The following is a 20,711-nucleotide window of genomic DNA, read 5'->3' as shown; positions in this document are numbered from 1 at the left end:
ATGTCAAAGGTCACTAAGTTGGCACAATAAGACTTGCAAAAGATAGAAAATGTACCTCCAGTGGCAAGTTTTTCAGATTTGCAGCTGTTTAAAGAAGCTGGGAGATTGATATATGAAAGGACAGAGGTTGGGGGAACAAAGATGAGAGATAATCTTCTACACCGTAATGTGCATTAGAGATGGAAAAAAGCCAAGACACTACTGTGCTGTATGAAAGCACTACTGACATGCATTTAGGATAGCTACAGTACATTCAAGTTGAAAGACAACTCACTGCAATGAAAAGAAAATCCAGAGACTATGCAGTACATTTTCCATTTTTTAAATGGAAATCTGTTGTTTTACACTAGGAGATACCTACTAGGTTATGTTCATAATGAATGGAGGGAACAACTTGTGCCTATAAGCAATGTTCATTAAATACACTTTTTTTTTTTTTTTGCATAATTAAGGACCAAAAAGCCAGTATGACTCATTGGAATGCATTTTCCTGTCATGATTACAAGCATTACATCATTTTACTGAAAACTTTCTCCAGAAATACTGTTACAAATTATGTGAGGAAGTTGTATATAACGATAAAACTTTATCATCAAATTTCACTTATCTTAAAGAAGAAAAAGAGGGCGATGTTCTTTCCTTTATAACCCAATTTGAAAATCCAAAGGAAAAGCCAAACCACTATATCATTTGCCACATACTTAGTAGGTGTCATTATAATATAAACAAATTACATAAATACTATACATAACTATAGCTTTACTAATCTCTGATGTCAGTCACACTAGACATCTTGTAGACATTGCTTCTTCCTGGAGGATATTTTCAAAAGCACTGTCATGCACTGTCAGTATCACAGTACAACAAAAATTCTCTTTTCCCAGAGACTCTGAACCTTTCAAGTTACCACTAGATACTGTTGTCTGATGACATCTAAAAAATTATGTAAGTTACTCAAGTTTCAAGAAATTCAAAATTCCAAGTAATTCATTTTACATTTATATGATGCAAATATCAGACCACTAACTGTTGAGCTTTCCAGTAACACTGATTTAAACACAAAAAAAACCCACCACACATCCTTGTGTATAACAGCAACAAATCTCTAAAACCACAAGGTCTTCCTATTTATACACTAACGTCTCTATGTGAATGGACTCAAACAAGATTTCACATAGTTCAAATAGTTCTAAAAGTCTTAAAAAAGAATTAACAGATTTCATTTTTTATCTCAGCATAAGGAAATACCGTGATACTCCATAAAGAACAAAATTATATACCAAAGATTTCTTTGGAATAAACGTTAAAGCAAATGGAAATACAATTTAAAAGACCAGACATAATTCTTTAATAATAAAGGAATTTACCAGGGATAGAAGCTTGTGCAGATGAGTTTTCTATATACAGCAATTCCACTGGATGCAATACCAATCATGAGATCTAGATTATGAAGATCCTGCAAGAGAAAATTACTGTAAGTGCAGAAATATACGTTTGAGTGATTCCTATTTATCTACTTCCACATTCGTTTTCAAATTTTCTACACTTAAAATACAACTCCTATGGCAAAACCTCAATCATTTTGTTAGGACTTTTTTTTTTTTTCTTTCCTATCTACCAGGAATTTCAGTCATTAAAACAAGCTGTAATGTTCATTTTACTACATTAGATATTCTTTAAGTCAACATCACACTACAGTTTCCAGCTTAGCCTTACACTAATTCAGCACTGGTAAATAAGCTGAAGTACTTCTCAAGAACAGTCAGTCAAAACTTTGGAAATGGGACAAAATTCATCCTATTCTACACTGTTTAAAAACACAAAGGAAATGATTTGTCATTACTTCCAAAGAAGTTTTGCCAAAGAATGGGCAGGAGGTGTCCACAATTCTGCATACGGAAGTACTCTAAAGGAATATGCACGTATATATGAATATTTTATACACAGAACTGAATCAGTTGTTAATTAAAAAAGAAACCTGTGTATTAGCTTGAAGTACTCATCTGGAAAGTTGCATCCATAAACTTACAATAGCTTTATGATTACTGAGATAGTCAAGAAAAAATAAAAGCTTAAAAATAAAGCAAAAATGTGAGGTTAAAAAAAAAAGAGGGAGGGGAATGCTCAACTGGAGGCGAAACCCTAACAAGAATTACAAATCTTGGTTCATATTTTCTCTATTATGGATCTATACATCATAGACAAGTTTCTAAACAGAGCAGAACACGTGCATTACACAAGTATAGAACCCCCTAGTTAAAATATGAGGTTTGACTCAAATGTAGCTTCAGATTACTTTGTAAAGGATGGACAAAGATTCTCTTAAAACCTTCAGTAGCTTAGCTGCTCCTCTAGATGGTACTCTGTGCTCACTGAAATACACAGACTTCTTGTATATCTAATTCTATTTCTTCATTTTAGTAAGATACAGAAGAATAGACTATGTACCATATGATCTAAAAATATTGAAACGTCTACAGTAAATCCTTTAAAACTATGATACAGGTATGTGACTGAATGAAGCTGAATATGACAAGCAACACAGTTTACAAATTGCCTGTGAAATACCACAGCAGCTCACAGAGAATGAACATAATCTAAATATTTAATAAATAGTACATTAGCAGTGAAAATTGACAATATAAGAGAGATTTCTATTTCTGAGAGTTTAATAAACAAAAATTATTGTATAGATAGCTGTAAAAGCAGGCTTAACAGTGGAATAGTGCAGAATTCACTGAAACGATGAACAACTCCCAGCTACCTGCTGCTCCACTTTTCCAAAGGCTGTTGCTAGAGGAGGTGGTTGAACCTCCATCTGAAGATGGCTTCCCATAGTTCATAGCAGCAGAATACAGAAATCCAGAACTTGCAACTATTTTAATGTGCTGGGGAAAAAACTGATGAGTTTTGGCAAAGGAATATGTGTAATTTAGCTGCTACGGTCCTGATACTACCGATCTAATATGGGGTAGAAACTTTTATTATTGGTACTTACTCAAAGCTCCTGCTTTAAAGAAAAAAAATATTAAAAACAGAACAAAAAAAAAACTAGTAGTCTGAAGGAAAAATAACTTCGGAAAAAAAAAAACCTGAAAGTGTAAATTATTTACCAGAAAAAGAGTAATAGAAAATCCCAAGTTGGAAAGGGTCCATAGGGATAATTGAGTGCAGCTCCTGGCACCACATAGGACCACCCAAAATTCAAACCCTATGTCTGAGAGCATTGTCCAAATGCTTCTTGTACTCCATCAGCTTGGGGTTGTGCCCACTGCCCTGGGGAGCCTGCTCCCCAGCCCAACCACCCTCTGATGAAGAACCATTTCCTCATGTCCAACCTGAGAATTAGCTAAACACTTGATGGGGATTAAGTAGGACAAAGCACTCTTTTTTTTCTAGAAGCTGTGCCAGAAAAATCTTTGTATTCTGCCTGTACCTCAGCCCAAACACATCTTCCTTGCTTATTCGATTAAGGAATTCTCCTCAGTTAAACAAGAAATCTGAAAACAAGATCTTGGACTAACATAAAGATAGGGTCTCATAAAAGAAAGATAGTGTACATGTGTAGTTATTTCCCTTTCAAGGCATCTGTGCTATTAAACTGCACAACCAAGATCTGTCGCACATATACTTTTCTTTTTCCTACTTTATAGAGAAAAGCACACACACACACAAAAAAAATCCCACATACATAACACTTATGAAGGTAAAAAATGATTATGCCAGGGATCTTGTTAGTTAAATACTAATTGATTTTTAATTTCAAATGCAATTACCAACTAAATTTTTGTAGACAAGGAAATAGCACTGATTCTGCAAGTTTCCCTTCGGTTTTTGTAAGTCTCCCTCCAGAGTAGAAATGGGTTAATACTGGAACAATTATTCATCAGATGTGATAGCATTCTAAAATAAAAAGGAGATGCAGTACAGAATTCGAGAGACCTTGATATAGTTTTGAGGTATTCAATTCACTCAAGTTTCTTTGTATCATTTCATTTTTGAATACAACAATTCTAAAGGTTCAGATTGATCCTCAGAGAAAAGCAGAAATGATTGCAGATGAAAACCGAACTCTGATTAAGTCACTACTAGAAACATTCTGTTTGGTTGTAAGAAGGAAGCTCACGCTTGAGTTGTGCAGTATGTTTGTCTTCTTCACATCATAGAACACTAAGACTAAGGAAACTAGATATTTATCTAATGCTTAAAAAGCATTATCCAAAAGTATCCCTCTCTTCATCAACAGTACAATAGTACCAGTTTCTTTTGGCTATTAGCATACAAGCCAGTTGTTACCTGTTTTCCCTGCCACACAGAATATATCTAAGACAACTAAGTTTGTATTATCTGTGAGGAGAGAGTTGATTCACAGAGGTAAAAGCTTTCAAAATGTCTGTTTTATAACTAGCTTCTGCTAACATCTGTTCAAAGCACTGGGATGTAGCAAAACAGGAAGAATGATTTATGAACAGTACCAAGCAGGGAAGGCTATGAAGAGGTATGCCAAAATACCCATCAAAGCTGGGGTATTATGTAAGAGTCTCACTAAAGATGTGGTAGGGGGGATATCTAACCTTCACTGCAGACTTCAGAACCACAGACCATTTCAGAAGACTCTTTCAAACTTCAGAAAAGTGTTGTTTACAGTCAACATGAACTACCAGATGAAATCAAATGATCGATATTCTTCTGTAGGACTGCTGCTGCAGCGCAGGCAAAACACTCAGCAAATGATATCTACCAGGACAGTACACCAGGAATGTCTGCTCTGATGAAATCCAGTACTACTACTTTTCTCACAGGCTTTGAAAAATAAATGAATTGCAACAATGATATTAATTCAGACTGAAATAGTAGCAAGACAATCTGTATCTTAGCAGCCTCGAACAGAAAAGCTTCAACTTAAATGGGTACTCCATTTGATTCAGATAATACTAAAAATACTGCCTGGTGTCAGGTAGGGTAGGTGCTCATGACTAGTAGTCAGACATCTTGTGCCATCAGATCCAAAATAATGCTTTGAAAATAAGAAATAGACTGTTTAAGCAGTATTTCCAGAGAACATTACTACTCTGAACTGAAATCTTGTTTAACTGAAAATGTCTCAGTCCTCTCTGAACTACTCCTTCTAATTGACACTGTCTGACCTCTACTAACATCCTGTGCATATTTCAATAGCCTACAATTCAGTAAGTCTTTTGGAAATTTAAATAATTTCAGAAATGCCATCCCACAAATTTTTGGAGAACAGAATGTATAGTCTTGTAGCGAGAGCCTGGAATTTGAAGTTTGCTTACCAAAATGGTACATGACAATAAATGTTAAAAGGCATAGACTGATGAATTAAGGACATACAGGGAAATCTGAGGTGTGAAGATAAGAGGTTCTAAAGAAAAGCAGAAATTACAGAGATGACAGAATGGACAGAGTCCAGTCAAAATCAGATTTAAGATACTCATTTAACACATAAGGGTAAATTTTTACGTTGTCAAAACACACACTGTCATAGCATGCATAGACAAATTTCTCTTACCCACAACCACTGCATTTGAAACTATGTATCTTAACAGTTATCATGTAACACCAGACTTTCCAAATTCCCCTATCAGTTGCTATGAGCTTAATTTTCATATTTTAATCCCTTCAGTCTTTTCCTTTCTACTCCCCCATTCCCTTAAAAAAAAGAAAAGGCCACTACTGTTTTGTAATATAATTTTTCACGAATATGAATGTAACTACAGTAGCGTTATACACAAGTAGTTTAGGGATCTTCACAAATTTAAGTTACTTATTTGTGATAGCATACAAAAAAAATTATATTGAGGACAGAAAATGACCCTTTCTATCCACTGTATCATTACAGAAATTGGACACAGAATTGCCAAGGCTGGAAAAGATCTCAAAGACCAGCCAGTCCAACAGTTCACCTCTCATTGATATCTCCTCACTAAACCATGTATTTCAGTACTCTATCTAAAAGTTTCTTGAACACCTCCAGAGACAGTGACTCCACCACCTCCTGGGGAGCTTGTGCTACCGTCTCACCACTCTTTCTGAGAAAACATCATTCCTAATATCCAACCTGAACCTCCCCTGGTGCAACTAATGATATTTTCATTAAAATCCTCAATATCAGGATTATTAACAAATCTCAGATGAATGTTAGTAAAAACAGTAGCAATCTTCATTAAGGAGGAGCTCAATCTTCTACGCTGCACTTCATTAGGTTTTTATGTTACAAGCTTTATGCCAAAATAGTTCATCAATCCATAAGAGCACAAACTACCAGTTTTGCACCAGGGTGCAAGATAAAAAGAAATATATTAGGGATTCATCTTAGACACTGTAATCAAACAATGAAATACTAGTAGACAATGAAATGCTAGGACATGTTTTTTTATCAATGAATACCCTGTGTCTGAGGGGTTTCAAATACATCCCTAGTGTATTTCAATCTTCCACTTAGATTTAGCTTGAAGTTAGGGGATACAGGAATAAAAATTGTTTGATATTTTTAATGCTGTGTAAGCACTGAAATAAAATGAATACTGTTTATATTAAGAAATTGACTGATGTTTAGGAATGTCTCAAGTAAAATATATTGGAGTATTAAACAATATGTTTTTAAGATGCACTGTAACTCTTTTGAGGTTAATCTATTATTATTATTATTATTAATTGTAATTCCAGGACCTAAGTTACTCAGAAACTTTTGAAAAAATATCAAACTCAAAAGTGACACGTGGAAAAGTAAAGAATAAAATGCTACTGCTTTTACTGCTGTATACATCATCTACAAGAGTGTGCATAAAACATTTTCCAAGTGAAATACTGCAATGTAAACATACTCTACCACTGTGCAATTCCACTCCATAGAATTCAAGTGTCCGTGCTATATTTATGTAGCAGGACTCTGCTTCAGATTGCTTGAGGCCACTGAAAGAGGGGAAAAAAAAAGATTTAGACCACAGACAAAAATAAAATACATGACATTACATTTATTCCAAATGCAGGTAAAACAAAACAGAACAAAATAAAACCAGAAGAATCCTACTGTCCAAAATCTGTGAAAAACTTCATTAATGACTTCTACAAAGTACTTCACTTGTTGAGGACTTCCTAAGAGACTCTCAGAATTGACCAAGTCATAAAACAGTGTCATTGCCTCACTCAGTACTTTTTAGGAAAATCGTTCTTAGCTTCTTTGTTCAAAGGGATAAAGAAGCAAGGCCTCTATAAAGGCTTATTTTATAACAAGAAGCTGTATCCACAGACATTATATATTGTTAAATATCTCAGAAGAAAGTTGTTAACAAGAAACACTAGAAGCAGGAGTCTATTCAAAAGTAAAGGGAACGTAAGGAAGATTATTATATAAGTTAACGCTATAAAACCCAACAAGCTATCTAAATTTACAATCAATAACAAAAATCCTCTTTTTTCCCCTGCTGCTAGATGTGAAATGTGGTACCTGACTTGCAAGGATTCTATCTTCTACTTTTTGAAATACTTCTAAGATTCTGACAGACATCTGCTTTCTAATTTTATAACTTTGTAGAACTTCTACATGGAATCTACTAGGAGCTTTAAAAGACAAGGAATCCAAAAGTAATCCCTACATAGTTTGCTCTCTCATGCAGCTTACTGATTACTCACCAGAGGAACTATAATGCAGCCTTAACTAATCTCCTTTAGCATGACAGAAAGGTAGTCTCTTCCAAAAAAACATAGGGCCAAGAAATTATCAGCTGAGAATTGATTGGACAGGAGCCCACTCTAATACAAAATCTGCTGTAGGCTACTGACATCATATTGTGCCAGCAATGATCCCAATCTGCATCACAGACCGATGAATCAGGAACTACATCATATTAGAGCAACTGTCAGAACAGAGATCAAACATTTACTATCTATAAACATTTAAGAAGAAAAGTCTACAGAAACTATCCTAACATGACTACTAGTAAGTGCAGGTGAAAACAACAAACTATGCCCATTACATTATATTAATTGTGATTTAAACTAACAACCTGTAAGAAAAACATGTACCTCTAGATAAAAAGGCATTTCCAAAAACAGCAGTAATTCTGATTTTTAAAGGAGTCTTTTCCTTGAAAGATGGACATCCATTACTTCAAGATACTACTTATCCTTCTAATTTCTAAACTATAATAATCTCCCCTAGAGCTGCCATTCTAACAAATAATATTGTTCATGAAGCTGATTAGAAAGATCAAGTTATCTTGAGTAATAAAGCCACTGTCAAGTGTGGCTTGAGAATGACACAATATTGCAATAAGGACCGAAGGGGAAACAATAATCTGTTTGCCTATCAACTTCTTACTCAGGTCTACCTCTGTGGTGACTGTCATCACCTTGATTTTCAAAAAAATAAGTTGACCTTGTGTCTTTCACTATCTCAGAAAGGTTGAGGATGGAAAAACAAACATACAAAATGTCAACTTGATTATGCAACAGGATGCTGAATGCAATGATCCCCCCGAGTGCATATTTTCATTCGGTTGAATTTTGATCAAGAATTTTGCTTGGGAAGATAAGGGAAGCCTAATGACTAAACAAAATATGCCTACAAATTTTAATTCTCAATTTGCTTATATCACCTACATCAGACAAGTCATGTCTCATGTTTTGAAAAGCCATTAAAAATTGCTTCTGCACAGACTTAAGATTTTTTTTTTTTGCTTGACCCCCTGCTCTGACAGAGAAGAAGCTAACACTACAGGTCCCCTATGGTGGGGGGTTACTCAGTGAAATAAACAGGCAAGAGAAAATAATCAGATACAGACTTAAAGATGAACACAGAAGGAAAACTTCTGAAGCTTTACTAGCTTGAAATGATAGCAGTTGGCTTTCTTAGCACCTACTGACCACTCACAGTGGTCTTAAGTATGTTCATAGAACTTCCTTCTCAGATTTGGGAAAAGAACAAAATTAATTTAAAAATATTGCACCCAAGCTAGAGCAAATATGATGCAACTTCTCAAATCTATACTGCATTTCAGCAATTATGATCATTTATTTTTTCCCCATGATAATTGAAGAATGAAGAAGAACAGATTTCCACAGGGCTGGGTTTGAAATACTAAGAATGGTTTAAAAAGTTGTAATAATTTCCAGATATTACTCAGGATGTATGGCAAATACTACCAACTCCCTTCAGATCTCATTTCAAAACATTGTTCTCCTCAAACTGTTAGATGAGGAATTCACCCTTTCACATCTCAGAAGGCAGAGTGAATACCACAATCATTCTTGTCAAATATGTTGCTGGCACTGATCTCATCAAAACAATGTCTCAGACAGCAGTATTCACAATTCTTGCCAAGAGGGACACAAGGAATACTGCCAGAGTACACAGCAAACTGTCTCCCTCACCCTGAACTCCAAAAAAAAAATACGCCTGAAAACTTAAGCATCAAAAAATGTTGTAAATGAATAAAGAATTATTTTTCCTAGTGCAAACTATTCAAGTATTGTTACTCGTTACTTCTATTACATGACGTATTTGAACAGAGTGCTTGCAATATAACACTGAAACTTCAGCCTACCAAACACCTACCAATGGCTTTAATCTACAAAAACCATTCAGTGAAAGCATCAGTTTCACTGAAAGAATCCAGAAAATAAAGTGCTTTCCAACAGACTTCATCACAGTTCTGTGCAGCTTCTAGTATGTCCTCTGCAGGACATAATATCTTTGGCTATGATTGCAATAAAGCCATGACCTCAGCATACTCACTACAAGACTCTCCAGAGTTCTCCCTAAGTGGTCAAGTAGACAAGTTCTTCCTAGAGATGACCAATTTTATTCATGCCTGCCTACATTTTCTTTTCCAAAGATATCTGAGCCTTCTGGAAAATTCTGGAATCAAATTAATCATGATGGAATAGAGGCCTCAGGTGTTGTGTTCCTGAACTTGAACATCTAGAAAAGCAGAATAGATTATTACCTAAGCTAAAAGAAGAGTTGCTCTGTGAATTCAGAAGTTATCTCTGTTTTAACCCTGTAACTGAATAAACAGCATACCTGTTCTGGCTTGTGCTAGGCAGCCACACATAAAGTCTGAACTATACACTACATCCATCAGTGGTAAAGAAAGAAGACGGAGAGATCAGAGTACTGAAATATAGCAAAAAATAAATCAAGGAGTAAAGAAAATTGAGATCTTTTAGGGCAGAAATCGATGGAATTTAAGGAGTGTAGGGAACTAGCTCTGCTACAACAAAGATGAGGACAAAGTATGAGTCTGGAGATTCAGATTTCACTCACTCAAATACAAACAAGTTACTGGGTTAAACTATCTGCATGCAGCAAGTATGTGAGCGATACCAGTACTTCTAAATTTGCAGTCTTACGAGGAACAATTAGCAAGGTTGGCAAGAGTAACCAGCAGAAGAATTCAACTGGAATAACCAATTACAATTTTTACATTACACTCAGGAGAGAAGAAAAAGTACTTTTATTGAGGCTTGGCTCCCTTATGCACCGTCCCTTCATAAGGGGACAAAAAAATGCATAGGATCTCAGAAACGGCCAAAGACCTTTGATCCAAAAAAAATCACATACACCTAATAAAGTGCTGTAGATGGCTGCCATTAAAAATGTACGATGCTAACTGCTCTACCCCTTGCAACAGTTCCAAATTTATTTTATAAAGTATCTTCCTTTTCCACTTATTTATTTAAGAGCTCATAAGACAAGAAAAAAAACTGATAATTAATGTTACCTGTGTTGTTCATGCAGTGCTTCTACTTTGCTGAGAAAATCTTTGTTCTGCTCTGGTATAAAGTTGTAATTGGACAGATATCCTGAATGATGTACTGAAGCATCATAGTCACCAAGTTGTGCTGATGGAAAACAAACACAAAGCTTTCACAGTTAATTATCACTTAGAAGAAATCCCTTTTCCTCATTAAAATAAAACAAAACATGCACATGTAAGGAGAAACGCAAGAACTATGAATTATTTCCCTACAGACAAGCAGTGTTGGACACAGTTAACCATATTATATCTGAGAAGAAAAACTTTTCAAAATATGCTTACCATAACTATAATCTCAGGAAATGAAAAAAAAAAACAAACAGTATGTCACTTACTCATACAGCCACAATTTTGTAACACAACCTGTAACACCATCTTTCAGGTAATACACTACATGTTAAGGTACTTCTTGTCTGTGCCATTAAAAGGAAGCAAAATGCTTCAGAAAGACAAATGAAATCAATATGATATCTATTTACTTGACCGTAACAGATTAGATGCCTTCAATTAGATCTGTCACTTAAAGAGTAAGTGCTCTTTACATTGCAAAAACTGTTCTAACTTGAATCACTGAGAAATGCCCTAGGAATTTATTCTCAATCTTCCCCTTCTGAATACGAGCTATTTAATGTAGCATGAGAATCACAGAATTGTAGAGATTGGAAGGGACCTCTAGGGATCATCAAGACCAACCCCCCTGCCAAAGCAGCTCCCTAGCCCAGGTTGCACAGGTAGGCGTCCAGGTAGGTCTTGAACATCTCCAGAGAAGGAGACTCCACCTCCTCTCTGTGCAGCCTGTGCCAGTGCTCCGTCACTGCACTGTGAAGAAGTTCTCACATAGATTTGTGTAGAACTTCCTGTGTTTCAGTTTGTGGACAATTCCCTATTGCCACACACTGCTGAAATGAGTCCAGTCTCATCCCTTTGCCTCCTGATTCTTAGATAGATGTGGATCAGATCCCGTCCGAGTCTTCTTTTTTGAAGGCTGAACAGACTGACCCAGGTCTCTCAGCTTTTCCTCATAAGAGAGTTGTTTCATATCCTTTATCATCTTTGCAGCCCTCCGCTGGACTCTTCCCAGGAGATCCCTGTCTTCTTTGTACCAGGGACCCCAGAACTGGACACACGCTTAAAGCTAAATAAACTAAAAACTACATTTCTTAGAACTTTTTTCCTTAATTAACAATACTAAATAGTATATATTTTTAAATAGTAATTATACAAAAGATAATTCTTATACACAGTTGGTGGGACATATGAAAACATGAAAATATAAATGACCGTAAGTCTTCAGCCCCAGCCCACATAAATACTATTGAAGAACTAGCATAAATTCAAATCCTAGTAGAGATATACACACACATAACTCTTGTTATAAAAATGCAAGGTTTATAGCAGAAAGGTGGCTGACTCAACCTGGCAGATCAACCCAGTTTCAATTTAATCTGTTTGCTAAAACCTTTATTTCATGTTAACTTTGATAATTTCATGAAACGCTTAAAGACAATACATCCCAAAATTACAGAATATTTAAGCAAATCAGAAATTACACGATACAGTAGCACATGTAATTGTCAGTACTGAGTGAAGTATTTAAATGGAAAAAGAACGTGGAATGATGAACAATGAGTAATTTAATTTTGCATACCAAAGTTCCTGTAAAGCTTTGAGGGTTTTTTTTTTTTCCTTCTATTATAGGGTAGTCTGAATTTTAAATTAGTAAACAAAACAGTTGTCAAAATACTAAATATTATTTCAGATTAGTATTTGAATATGTAATATTAAAGCTAAATAGAAAACTAAAACACATATATGAATACTACTGTCAAACAACGTATCTTTGAAGAAGAAAACTAAATGAAGCCAGAAAACTAAAAAAACCCCAGAAGATTCAGAAGCAGAGCATGAAACAGACTATTTATTTTTAGGAATATCATCATATTAACAGAATACCAATTTTCCATCATGGACAAGGCTATGACTATGGTGCAACTGAATATTTTGTACAAAGCAAACATTTTAGTAAAAGTGAAAAAACAAAACAATTGTGGATGAGAATAGTTGACTGAAGACTTCAAATCATCTTTTCTATTAAACATAGCATACTTTTTTTCATACTGTACTGGATAAAGAGCTTTGTTGCAACAAATTTGAGTTATGTTTTTGCCAACAGGAAGGGACCAGATTACCAGGAATAAGGCAATATAATTGCCCACTTGAATTCATTAGTATTAGGGAAATGATTTTGGTTGCTGGTTTTTTGGTTTTTTTTTTATTATTTTTTTTTTTCATTCATTACAAGATAGGTTCTGCTTGCTTATCTTTTACATACAGAATTTGGTCTGGTCTCTTTTTCACTTCTCCTTGCTATGTGAGGTCATACCAATAAGGGGAACAGCTCAGAGCACTGCTTGCTTCTTCTTCAGCTCCCCAGCCAATACTTCAACCATCACAGTGAAAGAGGAACTATAAGTGCTCATAGATTCATAGATACATTAGGTTGGAAAGGAAAGGATATTTGCTGATTAGCAAATATACTAGAAGAGTAATGGTCTTGCACAAAATTTTATTTATAAAAAAAAATATATAACATTAGGGTATGTCGAGACCACAGTAAAATCCACAATGCTTCCACCTCTTTATTGGATTTTTACAGCAGAAATGAGAGGAAGAGTACATCAAGATATTTTCAAAGTTTCTCGACATAACTTTTGTTCTGAACACTTAAGTCAGCAGCAGATACAGACTTAACAGATATTAAGTTCCAATAAAAAAACCTGTTTCTTCAATTTTTTTCCCCATTCCAACTATCTATTGCTCTTTAAATCATTATAACTGGGTAGTAACTGGGTAGAAGCAATAAAACTGAACAAAGAAGGAATTTTAAAGTTATTTTCATATCAGTTTCCTGTATTTTAATTTCATATTTAATATGACAATGGAACCATTCCCAGAGAAGGCAATATTCAGTGTAAAAAGGCATTTCTTTTCTAACTCAGTAAATGAATATTGCAATAGCCAAGGAACCATATAATAATTTTTCTTGGGTGAAGTCCCAATTCAATATTGTATGAATTTAAGAATGTTTGAAAAAACATCCAAAAGACCTTGAGCTCATGCATGTTGACACAGGATATGAACTATCTATGCCCTACTGTAGCCTAAATGAATCATGTTTTCTTCACATTTTTTACAAAGAATTTGCTCAGTTAGAACAACATGCAAGACTTTATTTTTTTCTATTTTTCCTAACTGCAGAAAAACTTCAGTGCAGGAAAGCATCAAAGGAATGAAAGGACTAGTTCAAGTGAGGATAAAAAATAAAATTAAAAAATTAGACATTTTAGTACAATTCCGATGCAGAAGATAGGAAGACGAGAAAAACAGAAAAGATGACAGGCAACGGACAAATTTGAATGGTGGCAACTCAAAACTGAAGTGGAAAGGCCCTGAGCAACCTGACCAAGTTAACTGTTTGCTTGTCTCCAGTTGTCACTCCAGGTCCAGTTGTCACTCCAGGTAACTGAACCTGGAGTGACAACTGGAGACAAGCAAACAGTTACACTCAGTTTGTGCACTCCAAAGGTTACAGCACTGTACTTCAATGTTTTAAAATATTATAGATTCAAACAATTACTTGCAGCATAATGGAATGATAATAGACAAATAACAGTTGGAGTAATTATCTCCTGAAGTCCTCTGTATTGCTTATCAACTGTGAAGTGAAATTAAGGGAGAACAGCCCCAAACAGCTGCAGGACTGCTACATACAAGCTGTCAGGACAATCTTAGCAGAGCATTTCTGTGAGCTGCCAGCAAACTCACGATCAGCAACTTAGACCCACAATGAACCACACGGAAGAAAACAGACAAGTATTTTAATTCATCATTTAAATAAGCAGATTCAGAGGCTTCTTCACCACCACCAATAGCATGGTGGTACTGTTGATGACAAATGTTACAAACATGATAAAATGCACCTCTGACTAAACAGCATTGCTACACAATTCAGAAGGACAGACAGGCCACGTACACAATCTTTATACTACCTCACACCCATGGTAAATAACTTCAAATATTGGAAATTGAGATCAAAGTTTTCTGTATTTATCAAATCTGACTGTGGTTCCAAAGCATAAGGGCTACAGGTACCCTAGAGAGTAGCAAGAACTTTGATCTTTAAGTAAACGTCAGCCTCCATGATGTCCTTCTGAACATTATTTCCCTTCAAAAAAGAATGGGAAAGCACCATGCTTAATGATACAGATATAAAAAAGAATCTCAAAACACAAGCTGCAAAGAGGCAACGTCTCTGTAAATTAGGAAACCTAAGGCTACAATGGTGTTTTTTTTTTATAAAAAAGGAAATTAATGAATAAAAAGCTTCCCTCTGTCCCTTAGAACAATCTGGCAAGAACAAAGTGTATGGAAAAACTCCATGATGCAACTCTAGTTGCTGTTCATAAGCACGATGTTCCTCTGAATCCTCCAGCCTGTATCCTCTGATGCAAATAGGATCTCAGCCTTGTTCAACTCCTGCTGGAGCTCCCCAAACTGAAAGAAACTCTTATCCCTAATTCCTGCATAACCTGCAGGTTAATTAAGATCACCCTTCCTAAAATCCTCACCTTTACAAGTCTTCTTTTTCTTTTAAAGAACCTTTAAATCACAAGCAAACCATCAACCCCCTTCCTGCGTAAACTGCTGAAAAAGACAGCAGTGTACTATAGCAATGCTGAGAAGAGATAGGAGAAATATTGCTTAGAGAAGGAAAAATATAGACAGTCACAATGAATAACTAAAGCTAAAGCTTGAGAAAAATAATGCTTACAAGTATTCATAGTATTTTGTGTTGGTTTTGCTGCTGTGTTTCAGATTCAAGTCCCAAGCCATCAAAGGAATAACACATCTGGGAGAATATTCCCACCAAACCCATGGGAATTCTTACGTACCTATACTTAGGCATGTTTAAATGCTGCCCTGGAAATGGGAACTTACTACAGGCAATTACAGGTAACAACAGCTACACAACATTTTAAATTAAAAAACTGACACATCAAACACATCCATTATTTAATTTTATAGAATGTCCAATATTCTTGTTTTACTCTGGTATGAAACAAGGGATATAATCCATTACTAATTTCGTTATTTTAATGGAAGAACATGCTTCTGTCCGAGCAGTTTTGAAATGTAAGGTGCACCTTGTTAAGCTCTCCTTAAAAAAGGATTTCAAAATTCACTAATTGTTTCTGCCAAAAATGCATTTGCCAATATTAATCTAACTTACAATTTAAAGTTTTCTGACAGCTGTGAGCTCTCCCTCTGCATAAAGGGAAGTTACAAGAAAAAAAAAAATCACAGAAAACGGCTCAGCTAAACTGCCCCATGGCAGCTTCAAACAACTGCTTTTTAAGAAGGAAACAACCTATACCTATTAACTTAAACTCTCCTTAAAAAGTACAAGTAGAGATTAAAACAACAAAAGAAAACTAAAACACTTTTACTTGATAAGAATCCCAGCAAATGTGTGGAGATAAGCAAAAATACGTGCTCAGATTTCAGAAGGTCCTTTTTATACAATCATTGTGTGAATGGAAATGACCCGGTAGCAAAACAGAGACTATGATATTTTAAGGGAGTATGCCTTTATTGAATGTTTCATTCTTTGCTGAAGCAGTGATTAAAGGTAGATATCATACTAACAGCAACAGCTAGGAGAAGAAAAAGGATTTTTTTTTTTTTTAATTTTGTAGCTGTAGTAGCACTAATAGGAATATCAGGCAAATAGCTCAATAGGAAATTCCAGAATCTACCAGGAAAGAGAAAGATTAAAACACACTGTAGCACCCTTCCTCAATCTTCACTGACCTTCATTCTGCTTTAATAAAACTAACTGCATTAGAAAGGATCCAAAGCACTGAAAGGGGAGCTCTGATAAAACTGAAGGGAAACTGAAATTACACTGGCATTTAGGGTATGCTATCCATAACTTCATCTTGAAAACCTTGCTAATCCTGAGCTTGTCATAAATATCTGCATTCTTCAGCACACCCTTTCATTTTCTTGCTTTAACAAAATTGCATTGCCAATACTTTCATTAAACACCTTAATAGTTCTGAAGGTTTTAGCATTGCAGTGCCCTACCATGTCCCAGAGATGCTGGAGTGGGTATGCATTTTCTTTTCCAACAAAACTGGGATGCTAACCTTCTGTAGAAAAGATGTTCTGGTTTCAAACTTACTCATTAAGCAGGAATGCGTTGAAAGGTTCATTTAATAACAAGTCACAGAATTCATAAAATTCAATTTCTTTGCAGTTATTTGGGATTTACATAGCTAACAAGAGCTCGAGACTCCATACTTTCTTCTTTGAAAATTGAATTTAATTTTAAGCTTTGTGTCCTCTTATAAATGTTTGTGAACACTGCTAATGTTAAAACTATTCTATGTTTGCCCTACCCATCTTTTTCGTAACGCAAACTTCACTGATTCATCAAATTGTATTTCGATAACTTTTTTTTCCCACACTGAGAAAGGTCTCTATTCTGCTGTTTATAAATCATCCACCAAGGATCCCTTTAAGGCACAGGATTCAGCTCCATTTTGTTTCTCCTTCAGAATTTCTACCAGTAGCAGACAGATGAGAAGGATGGAAATTATTGTAAGCAAAATGATCACTGTTAGCTGAGAGTTTTCCCATATCTAACAAATCAGTGTTTCCTGAAAAATACATTAGGTAAGAACATTTGTATTTCTTAATCATAATAGCTAATTTACTTTCCTCTTAACTGTTCTCTAGGTGATTTCTTATTTCTCTGGAAAGCTTTCCTGTAGTTACTGTAACGCACACTAAGCTTTATGATTGTTCCCAATTTTATTTCTTCAGTACAGAAAGAAAGACATTCTACAAGCACACACAAATAAGAACACCATTAATCTTTTTTTTTCCTGACAGACTCAGAAAGTAAGCTTTTTCTATGTAAAACATCTGGAGGCTCCCAGATGTTTTACCTCCCTTCCAAAACATCACTTGTAGTATTTTGAACACTCTACACAAATAAGGAAAGAAATCTTTCCTTACTCTTCATTTCAGGACAACCAAAAATATACTTTCTGATTAAAGAAAAATTTATTATTACTTACATTGTACTGCATATGATGCCAGCACAACAGCAGAACTAATAGGGCATGACAACCTGAAAAGGGAGAAATTACTTTTATTTAGACACAGATTATATGAGCACAAATGTAAGCAAGGTATTTACAATTATTTCAGTATGTAAAGACTTGTTTATCTTCAAACTGTGTCTCATTTTCTTGTGACATTTAGCCATCAAATCAAACAGACTGCACAGGTTAGCTGTGTAACAACTTCTGTGAATGGATGCATTTAAAAGGACATATTCCTGCTAGATGCTTATTCTGAAAATCAAAAAAGGGATTCTTATACAACTCTGGACATTATTTCAACTGCTACAGTCCAGTATATTTAAAACTAGACACAAACACTAGAATTAGCCAAATGCCAGTACAAAGAGAGCTCTGATCTAATGTTCAAATGTGATCCCATAACCAACACCTACTATGAAACATGGACTCATAGAACAGCCTGGGTTGAAAAAGGATCTCAAAGATCATCTAGTTTCAATGCCCTGCCATGGGCAGGGTCTCAGCAAGCACTAGACCAGGCTGCCCAAAGCCACATCCAGCCTTGCCTTGAATGCCTTTAGGGCTAGGGTATCCACAACCTCCCTGGGATTTTTTTTTTTTTTTTTTTTTTTTTTACGAGATCCTAGCAACCACTAATATTTGGCAGCAAATATCTGGACCAACTTTTTGTACAAATACAAAGAAATCAGGCAAAGGAACTACCATATGTTCATTATAAAGGGAAGATATCCAAAGACTAACGAGAAACAAAAGCATGAACTGCAATTTATGAAATTTATGAATGTACAGAAACAACATCTCCCACAGCTCATTCACAACAAACTCATAAACTGCTCTTAGTCAGCTACATGAAAATCTGAAGTGTTTCCAAGCAACTCGTGTTTTTTTTTAAGCAGTCTTTAATGAGGTACATCTTTATAGCAGCAATCGATAACCTCAGAAAAAAAAAAAAGGTTTGTTTTCTTTTGTTTTTAAAGAGAATTATGGAGAAGTTGAAGATTCTTATTACCTTCCTTCCACAATATCAGTCTTCAGTTGCAAGAAGAATAAGTGCCTAGAAAACAGTTTTTGGAAAAATGAAAAAAAACCCTTTCATTTTAAAGGTATTTTTTCAATCGTTAAAAAATATTGATTTTATTTTATTATGGAGGTTAAGTTTTTTGGCAAACTATAAAACAGAAGAATAAAGTTTAGTGGCATTTGCAAACATGCACTCACACACCCACTGTCTCTCGTAACCGTTTAAGGATCGTTGACCATCAGTACTACATCTGCAGAACCGCAGTATTAATAACAAACACTGCAAAAACCAAAACACTACAGAATCAGGCTCCTTTTCTTCCAGGACTATCTACGTATGATATAATTCCTTCTAAACATTTTGTGAGAGTCTATCTTGGGATTGTTTTCAATGACCAACGGAGGATGTTTGTCAAGTAGAATATGCTGACAAAAACCCTCAAACAATTCCCCAAAAGCCATTTAGCTTTGTCCATATTAGAGTGTTTGACAACATTACTTGAGAGCAACAGTGGAGAGCTGGGAGTAAAGAATCAGAGAGCAAGCCTTGGAATAATTTCATAGAATCACAGAATGGTTTGGGCTGGAAGGGTCCTTTAAGATCATCTAGTTCCAGCCCCCCTGCTATAGGCAGGGACACCTCCCTCTAGGACAGGTTGCTCACAGCCCCATCCAGCCTGGCCTTCTATGCTTCCAGGGAGTGGGCATTCACAGCCTCAATGGGCAACCTGATCCAGTGTCTCACCACCATCACAGTAAGGAACTTTTTCCTGATATCTAGACCAGATCTATTTTCTTCCAAGTTTAAAACCATTTCCCCTTATCCTGTTGCTAATTTTAGAACTGCAGAACTGTTTACTACTGAATAAGAGGAAAAAACAAATTGTGTCAATTTTTTTTTTTTGTAAGAAAATCACTTATAATGTTGTACTATTTATATCCTCAAGCTACTAAAATTATTTACTGGACAAAGAAAGTGTTTCAAAAATGGCAGATCTAGGAAACAAGTACTGTTATCTGCTCTTCCTGAAATAAACAATGCCCTCTCACACCCCTGAAAATAAAACTCCTACACATGTTCAAAACTGACTCAGTACTTGCATAAAGAAAAATCTGATATACTTAGGACACACAAACAGACTAATCGCTGAACTTGTCATTTTTTAATCACTGCATTTGAATAATTAAAGGATTAGAAAAGAAGGAAAGCACAACAGGCAGCCATTAAGGGTTCAGAATTGAATCCAAGGTGCAAATAAAACAAAGATTTCTGTAACTAACTTATCGTATACTCTACCAGTATTTTGGAATTGTGTGCTGCATACAGCAGAAACCATTTATTATGAGCAATACATGAAGCTGCTAATTCCAAACACATTTAATATAAAGAAGGTTATACTATATAATATTATATAACATACTACAACTTTCCAGACTGCAGAGGTGGAAATAAGGCTTTACACATGTTTAGTTTACAGAATCAAGCATCAGACACACATTACCTGGTTTGTTCTTGCTGAAGTGTGTTAGGATCAGGTATAAAAAACCTTACACGAAAACGAAGGGTGCAGGGAAAACCTCCTAAAATATTTTAGAAGACCAAGTAAAATTTCTTTGTCAAAAAGATACACCCAAAGTTCTCATGTTTACATTTACAGACAAGTTACACAAATAACCACATAGTAATCATGTAGTTTACTCGAGGTTTCTTATTAATTTGAGAAAAGTCTCTCCT

At 35.3% G+C, this 20,711-nt stretch overlaps 1 protein-coding gene across 4 annotated transcripts in view; it reads right to left on the bottom strand.

Annotated features, from left to right (window-relative positions):
- PTPN3 (protein tyrosine phosphatase non-receptor type 3) overlaps nucleotides 1-20,711 on the bottom strand; it is a 156,418-nt gene that overhangs the window by 57,855 nt on the left and 77,852 nt on the right. For 3 of the 4 annotated variants that reach the window (XM_065752640.1, XM_065752641.1, XM_065752642.1), the window contains exons 5-10: nucleotides 20,479-20,557; nucleotides 18,966-19,010; nucleotides 17,930-17,982; nucleotides 10,749-10,869; nucleotides 6,849-6,936; nucleotides 1,368-1,456 (exon numbers count right to left, since the gene is read on the bottom strand). In XM_065752640.1, coding sequence (XP_065608712.1) covers nucleotides 1,368-1,456; nucleotides 6,849-6,936; nucleotides 10,749-10,869; nucleotides 17,930-17,982; nucleotides 18,966-19,010; nucleotides 20,479-20,557 — 475 coding nt within the window. Of the gene's footprint in view, nucleotides 1-1,367; nucleotides 1,457-6,848; nucleotides 6,937-10,748; nucleotides 10,870-17,929; nucleotides 17,983-18,965; nucleotides 19,011-20,478; nucleotides 20,558-20,711 lie in introns of those variants that run through there. The other variant, XM_065752643.1, reaches the window with a different exon arrangement.

This window comes from Cyrtonyx montezumae, unplaced genomic scaffold, assembly GCF_038088225.1.
Source record: "Cyrtonyx montezumae isolate F1298 unplaced genomic scaffold, pur_monq_1.0 scaffold_8, whole genome shotgun sequence".
Lineage (NCBI taxonomy): Eukaryota > Metazoa > Chordata > Aves > Galliformes > Odontophoridae > Cyrtonyx > Cyrtonyx montezumae.
Note: the sequence above shows the minus strand (reverse complement) of the source record. Positions and strands in the feature narration are given on the sequence as shown.